At 44.2% G+C, this 8,425-nt stretch overlaps 1 protein-coding gene across 1 annotated transcript in view; it reads left to right on the forward strand.

Annotated features, from left to right (window-relative positions):
* Window positions 1-5,038, forward strand: part of bsk146 (brain specific kinase 146) — a 6,760-nt gene extending 1,722 nt beyond the window's left edge. The window contains exons 3-4 of the mRNA XM_078280033.1: window positions 424-615; window positions 697-5,038. Of these exons, the coding sequence (XP_078136159.1) occupies window positions 424-615; window positions 697-1,446 (942 nt within the window). The 3' untranslated portion in view covers window positions 1,447-5,038. The remainder of the gene's footprint in view (window positions 1-423; window positions 616-696) is intronic.
* Window positions 5,039-8,425: the final 3,387 nt, after the last annotated feature.

Genomic DNA, 8,425 nt, shown 5'->3' on the forward strand with positions numbered 1-8,425 from the left:
TCTGTTACTGTTGATCATCTGTCCGACAATTTGATTGGTCCAAACAGATCTTGTTCGAGCATAATTGCTCCTCAACGGATCAAGTCCAGACCGAACTTCCCGACCTCGAATGTTGTGGGCGGGGCTAAGTTCGGCTGGCATCCAGGCTACTTAAGTCCCGGATTTGGACTCGAATCCGACTCAAGTTGCTATTCTCTGGACTCGTGACTCGACTCAGGCTCAAACTCAGATAATGATGACTCATCTCAGACTCGAGACTTGACTCGGAGTCGACAGTTGTAACTGGTATAAGTTAGATCAGTGAGGACGTCAGTCAGTGGAGTTTTTAAGTCAAAAATCAGCCAGCACAGTGATGCATGTTTCATTGGTGTATATAGCCTACCATATGTATTGTCTCTGATCTCCCTCTGTCCGTTCCTTCAGGTTGGTCTTCCTGAGGCAGTGGCAAAGCGCTGTGTGCACCAAGTAGCCATCGCTCTGGACTACCTGCACTGTAAGAAGCTGGTCCACAGGGACATCAAGCCTGAAAACATCCTCATTTTTGACCGAGAGTGTCGCAAAGTTAAGCTGTCTGATTTCGGCATGACCCGCCGAGCTGGCTCACCTGTGAAAAGAGTAAGTACCATTTCAATCTATGACCTCGGAAATTCTGTCTTGTTTCGAACATGGTGTTGACCTGTTGAGTTTCCCCTGCAGGTGAGTGGCACCATTCCCTACACCGCCCCGGAGCTCTGTGACGTGTCCCGCCACGAGGGTTTCTGCGTGGACTACAGCACTGACGTTTGGGCCTTCGGTGTGCTGCTCTTCTGCATGCTGACTGGCAACTTCCCCTGGGAGAAGGCGCTGCCTTCCGACTCCTTCTACCAGGAGTTCATCCGCTGGCAGAGGAGGAGGACAAACACGGTGCCTTCGCAGTGGAGGCGCTTCACTGAGCAGGCCCTCCGCATGTTTCGGCGGCTGCTTTCCGTGGAACAGGACCGCCGCTGCTCCGTCAAAGAGGTTTTTGGGTACTTCAGCCACTCCTGGATGCTGGACGCAGAAACCAACACCAACAATGGCAATGGCAACGGCAACAGCGGAGGTGGTGGAGAGAGGGTGGGCGGCGGAGGAGGAGGAGGGGTGCGGGAAGAGGTGGATGGCACTATCTCATCATCTTCATCTGGGGAGGAAGACGAGGAGCTCCTTGTGGAGAGGATGAAGCAGCAGACTTTATCTCCTCTCTCCCCGCTGTCACCTCTCTCTCCCATTTCTCCGGTGGCAGTGGAGAGGGGGAGTGGTGGCGGGGCTAAGGGCGGCATGATGGAACCAGGCGGTGGCCACCATTTTGTGTCCGTCTCCACCAACAGCTCTGTGTCATCCACCAACAGCTACGATCGAATGCCGCGAGAAAACAGTTCACCAGGTGGCCGCATGCTGGTGGCCACGCCTATTGAAATTTGCGTCTGAGTGCTTCAGAACATTGATGTTTTCACAGATCCACTGGTACACACTTTTTATACCTCTCATCCAAATGTGCATGCATGGAAAAAGAAACAAACTGATAATGAGTACTTACACGTATCCTGTTATAAACATCTTGGGAAAGGAAGAGCACATGAAAGACTTAACAGAGAGTATTAGTAGAATGCGTACATTTTGCATGAGGTAGGGTTTTTGGTCGAATTGGAGTCAAAAGACTCCATGAGAAGCCCCATTTACACAATGATTTCAATGGTGTGTGCATTTGCAGTTTTGTGAAACCCAGAGGAAAAATGAAAAATTGCTACCATTAAAGATTCTGTCAGTAAAACCATCCGAAAAGAAGACCAAAATGTATTTCTTAAAGCAATACTTTCCAAAGTGGCAGAGTACTGAGTGATCTGTTCAGGACGTCACTGGGTGTCATTTTTGAATGAAGCCAAGGGACAAAGGATTTGTATTTTTGAGAAGACTAAAACGGAGTTCAAGGAAATACCTTGTCAAATAAAAGCGGACAAGCAGTGGTTTTAAATGTTTCATGTTTGACAAAAATGTGAAAGTGTGAGTGTGTTGTGTGTATTACGGTGTTCCGTGTGTTTAAATCCAAAATAAGTGGATTTATTTTGCTTTGAGAATTTTAATATTTATTTTAATCTAAAAAGACTACACACTATTTTTTCTATTGTTTTTTTGTAAAGCAGCTTTCTTTGCTTTTCGTTCAACTTCACATTGTATTTTGGTGTTCTGGCATAGCTGTGCCAAATCTACTTCCATTTGGTTGGCTGCTGTATATATTGGTATTCATACCAATAGTTGTATATCATCTATGAGGTTTGACCAACGGGTTTCATATGGAATGTTTTACCGCTATTGTCCGTAAACCAGTATGTTCATGAGCGACAGACTAGACTGAGAGAAGGCTTATGATGTCTCTGTTCTTCATGTCAAACATATCTACTTCACTGATGAAAGAGTATTTTCTAGCCACTCTCAAAATTGTTTTTGTATAGCTTCTGTTTTCTTTCTTTTTTCTCTGAAAAAATGTTTGTATTGCTTATGTTTTCTTCAAAACATTTAGCAAAATGTATTGTCTAAAAAGAAAAGAGAATTAATCAGTTAGCATTTTCAATTCAATCTGAAGAAGAAAAAAATCACAGAAGATGATAAAGAGTCACCTTTTATAATCTGCATGAAGAGTAGCTCAAACTTACCTTTACGAAGAAATTGAACCGGCTTTACGGGAAAAAAGGTTAAAAAGAAACGTAAATTGTTGTGATGTGGAATTTCTGCCGTAGCACAGTTTCTTGCATTATGTCCCTGAGTGAATATTGCCGTCATGATCTCTTGAGACATCCTAGGGCTAAAAAAAATCGCAACAATAATTTCTATTCAGTGTGTTGTATATGTATTACTATCGATGCAGTGAACTCATCTCACCACCTTCAGGACATAGAGCGAGAGCTTGAATTTAAACCACAGATAGGGAATTAAATTATGTAATTTTTGCTTCTAAATTGCCACCTTTAGTGAAGTAGTGTGGCATAGATAAAAAAAATTCTATCAAGTTAAAATAACAGAAAAAAATAATCTATTCATTTCTTTGACTCAATATTACCTAAATAATTTGAGGGGGAAAAAAGCATTGGATCAAGCTTAGGAATTGACATTTTGTGTGGTGCTTTCCAAAAATAAGTTTGCATGAACTTGTATGTGCTAAACCTCTGTTGTGAAAACTTGCTCAGTGTTTCTCCTGTCACAAGCTGTAGTACTCTGTAGATGTAGTATAGATGCAAACAACATGTTTCTTTATCTTGTGAGAGTCAGTAGCCTCAGCTTGGATCTGCTTGACTGAAGATCAGCTAAACTCGGTTCAGCCCTTACAGAAACCGTTAGGATTATTTTCATCAAAGCTGCTCCCGGATCAGCAAGTAAGTATGCAAATTACTACATCTTGTGACAATCTCTGACCTCATTGGCAGCCTCCTGACTCAGAACAAAGGACAGTCCTGATACAGACACTGTAGCTGCGCTGTTTTCTATAGCCGGTTGCTCTCCATCAGCCAGCTGCAAGCAGCACTGGCTCTGCAGCATTTACTGTGTAAGCTTTAGCACATCACATTAAACTGGGGAGGCGTCTCACATGACTGTCTCAAGAAAAGATTGCACAGGCCTGTACATTACCTTGTCATGTCATTCTTTCTCTGCAGTTTCCCCCCTAAAACCACCCTTCTACGTCTCCTTAGCCCTTCCCAGATTTATCTGTATGTATCAAATGTCCATCCTAACAAACTATTTAGTCTCATTATAAGTCAAGTGAGAAATTCAGTAAATATGGCAGTGGTTGAGCCAAGGGCTGTCACTTTTTGAAAAAACAAATGAAATGTAATTTGTTCAAATTATATGGAACGCAGCCCACATTGTTTAATCAGATAAGAAGATATGCTGCCGCATTGACATTCTGTTCATTTGCTGTGCCTCCACAGCATTAACACCAAGCTAACATTTTACTTCAGATTTGTTCTTGTTACCATAACGCAGGCATTTGTATTTTAAAAAGGTAGTAAATAGCTTTACTATCTACAATGTTACCATCTGTGGTGTCAAATCCCAAATGTTTCCATACATAACTTCTCACATTGGTTTAGTGTTATGGTTATCTGTTGGTCACAGTTCCTATTTTTCTCTACTTTGCGTAAGCAAAAACAACACGTGTAGTTTGCAGATAGGGAAACAGGGCAGGCAATAGATCAGAGTGACAGTGTATTTTCCACTGTTTGTTTTTCCGTTACTGCAAAACCTCACCTCCATGACGCAATATTTTTTTTTCTAAGATGGCAAAGGTATGCCTTGCCCTACTCTGTCTTGATTGATTTGGTATTGCCTTTGCCATCCTAGGAAATGCAAATATGCCTCCTGGACTCGGTTTATACAGAAGTTTATACGGAAGTTAGTCCGTTGCCATGTACATAAAAATGGCTGGCGCTCTGATCATTCTGCTAGTTTCATTTGAATGGGAGTAGCCTTTCTAGCCATTTAATTTACCTTAGCTAGAATTGATATTTTGATATAGTAGTGTAACCGGTCTGCACTGGCTGTGCCATTGTTTTCCTATGGGGAAAGCGGTGGAGACAACTCAGAGGAAACGCTACCCTTGGTGTGGCGCACTGCCTGAAATTGCCGCCGAGTACTGCACTCAAAGTTCAAATTATTTTAACCTTGACCTCGTTGCCACTGACCTTTCAACGCGCAACCAAAGCCAGATGCAAAGATGATGTGTCGGCGGCTTTACTTCTTTTACTATCAGGTCCAGTATCTGCTCCAACTGAGGACACCTGGCGTGGGAGGATTGAGTCACTCCAAAATATTAAATAAAACATTAAGGGAACGGTACCTTTGCTGCGAGTTACTTTCCCTTTTCTTCCTAGTGACACCTGAATCGGTCGCTGCTGCCTCCTCACCTTATCCATAATGTAATGTGTTGTAAACAGAGTTCCAATGTCTTTCTGTACTGTGACATATTTCAAAGCATCATGATTTTGGTGGAATTTTAGTGAGTAGATGACCACAGCACTAGAACTCGTATCCAGTTCTGTCTTTGCAATACAACTGTCTTCCTGTAAACTGAAATTTAGTCAATAAAATGAGAATTCTTGGTGGAGTGATGTTTGCTATTGTTTTTTTCCCCAGGAGTAATCTGTGATGCATTAGGACATACAGGTGGAGTTGATTAATAGTATAGTTTGTATGTACCATACAGTGTGTAAGTTTGTCTCATCCCAGGAGATACAGAATATAATACATTTGTAGTGGCGTGTTCACATCAGAGCCTTATAGAAATTGGATAGTTTTGTATTTTGTAATTTGGGGTCTCTGTAAATTAAAGAGTATGGTCTAGACCTGTTCTATATCAAGTGTCATGCTATAACTTTTGTTGTGATTTGGTGCTATATGAATAAAATTGACTTGACAAAGATACAAACTCTGTGAAGAGAAAAAAAAGATAAATCTTTCTCTTAGTTAGATGGCTAACTGACTGTTGGTGAGCCTGTTGGGGGGCAAGGGTGTCATGTGATTGGCTAGCTTCTAAAAGCTCCACTATCAGCTAGTTGCTAGTCTCGCATTGCCAGACCATCCACACGATCAGCCCGTTAAAGGGAAAAGAAATTTCCAGTCACCTGTTATCTCTTCGCCAGGGTACTAAATCTATGGCTGAATACTCAATCGAGTTTAGAATCCTGGTGGCTGAAAGTGGTTGGGATGAGGTCACACTTCAGCGCGTTTTACACACGGCCTCTCTGAAACCACGAAAGATGAGCTGGCAGTGAGGGATGAGACCCAGCCCCTCGAGGCTCTGATTTCCCTGGCCACTAGGCTAGATAATCGTATGAGAGAGCGACGCAGAGAAAAGACCCACCGTCCACTGTCTCAAAATCCTTCACTTCAGTCCCAACCTCCCTTCCAGACTACTTCAGGTATCCCCTCCAGTACACATTATTTCCCCAAGTATCCACCCATTGTCACCGGAGAGGAGCCCATGCAACTTGGACGCACTCGACTCACCCCCTCTGAAAGGCAGTGGAGGCTCAGGGAGGGTCTCTGTATCTACTGTGGACAAGCCGGTCACATCCTCTCATCCTGCCCGCAGCTGCCAAAAGCCTAGGCTCACCAGAAGCAGGAGGAGTTATTGTGAGCCAAACCCAATCTTCCACTCCTACTCCCCGTCAACGCACCCAGCTCAAAGCAGTGTTAATGTGGGAACAATCTTCCTTCCCCCTCACAGCCCTAACAGACTCGGAAGCTGATGATAACTTCATTGACGCCACCTTTGCTGCCCAAAGCGGTCTACCAATTCAAGAACTTCCTGCATCACACACTGTTAGAGCATTAGATGGCAGGCTGCTTTCAAGGGTCACTCACCAGAATGCATTCATAATCCTTCTTCTCTCAGGCAACCATCGCGAGTGCATCCAGCTGTTCCTGATTCCTGCCCCTAACACCTCCCTTTCTGGTATGGACAGACCACAAAAACTTCTCCTACCTCCAGCCCACCAAGAAGTTGAACTGGTGGTTCTTGTTTCTGGGGAGGTTTAACCTACTGACCAGACACAACCAAAAACCAGACGCTCTGACGGTACAGAGCATCAAGGACACACCCAGTACTGCACTGGAGCCTATTCTTCCTGCATCTTGCATTGTTGCTGCTGCAGTTTGGGACATTGAGACTAGTAAAAGAAGCACAGCGACGCAGCCAGTCACGGGTAATGTCCCTACTAACCGTCTGTTTGTGCCTGACTCTGTGAAATCCCAGGTTCTCCAGTGGGGACACTCCTCCAAACTCACCTGTCACCCAGGAATCCAGCGCACTCTGTCCTTCATCAGACAGCGATTCTTGTGGCCCACCATCACCAAGGACACTCAGGATTTTGTGGCTGCCTGTTCCATCTGTGCCCGCGGCAAGGCTTCTCATCAGCCCTCAGCGGGACTCCTGTGCACCTTACCCGTTCCAAGTCGTCCCTGGTCCTACATCGCTGTGGACTTCATTACTGGTCTGCCACCCTTGGAAGGTAACACTGCTATACTGACAATTGTAGATCGTTTCTCTATGGCTGTTCATTTTGTCTCCCGTCCTAAGTTACCTTCAGCCATGGAAACTGCCAATCTACTGGTCCAGCACGTTTTCCGCCTTCACGGCATTCCCAGAGACATTGTTTCTGACCAAGGACCCCAGTTTTCCTCCCAAGTCTGGAAAGCTTTTTTGTGAGGCTCTGGGTGCCTCTGCCAGCCTCAGCTTAGGATACCATCCTCAGTCTAATGGCCAAACCGAGCGGGCCAATCAGGATTTGGAGGCGGCGCTCTGCTGCGTCGCTGCCCGGAACCCCTCTGCCTGGAGCACCCATCTCCCCTGGATTGAATATGCGCACAACTCCCTCTCCACCTCTGCTACTGGTATGTCCCCATTCATGGTCATGCTGTGCTATCAACCTCCCCTGTTTACTGTGCAGGAAGAAGAAGTGGTGGTTCCATCCGTGCAGATGCACCTATGTTGCTGTCGATGGGTCTGGAGAGAGGCCAGAGCTACGCTGTTGCGCACATTCACCAGGAACCAGCGCCTGGCTGATCGCCATCGTTCTCCTGCTCCTGGCTATGTCCCAGGTCAGAGTGTGTGGTTGTCCTCTCATGACCTTCCCCTGCATCACGTAAGCTGGTACCTCGTTATGTTGGTCCATTTGTGATAGACCGTGTCGTTAACTCATCTGTCATATAATATAAAACAAGTGGAGCAGTGTGATTGATGGTTAACCTTACTTTATTTTGGGGATTGTGCAATTTTTGCCTTAAAACTTATTATATATTTGTTTGCTGTGATTTTTTCGTTATGGTTTGCTATGGATTAATTTATTGTTTGCTGTGGATTAACTTTTATAATGTTTGCTGTGATTTTCCCTTGGTTGCTGTTAGGGCTGAACGATTAATTGCATTTGCGATAATATCGCGATATGTTAAGACGCGATTTCCTAATTGCAAAGGCTGGGATTTGCTCATGTGACTCGCAAGAGCAAATCAGTCTGCACCCGCAGAGAAAGCATCAACTTAGCACGCTAACGCTACGTTGTACCTTGAGCTGACTACAAAGTGTGGTAAAGCCACATATTTGTTTTTATATTTCTGCAATCTGCACTTTCGTTTGTGTGATTTGTTTCTGACTTTCATATGAATGTTTACACCAGGCTTGGTCAGCGCTAAATATACGACTGTGACTGAAGTAGTTAAATAAAAGATGTCATTCATGCATCACCTAATTTCATCATCACATCCAGGCCTGGCCTCCAGGAAAGAACAGTTTGTTTAATCTATCTAATCTTGTATTTTTCATACTATACAATGATTTATTGCTTGTCTTTGTTGAATAATACAGAAGACAAAGACCTTAAAAAATAATCGCATATTGAATCGCAATCGCAATATT

This window comes from Sander vitreus, chromosome 21 (genome assembly GCF_031162955.1).
Source record: "Sander vitreus isolate 19-12246 chromosome 21, sanVit1, whole genome shotgun sequence".
NCBI lineage: Eukaryota > Metazoa > Chordata > Actinopteri > Perciformes > Percidae > Sander > Sander vitreus.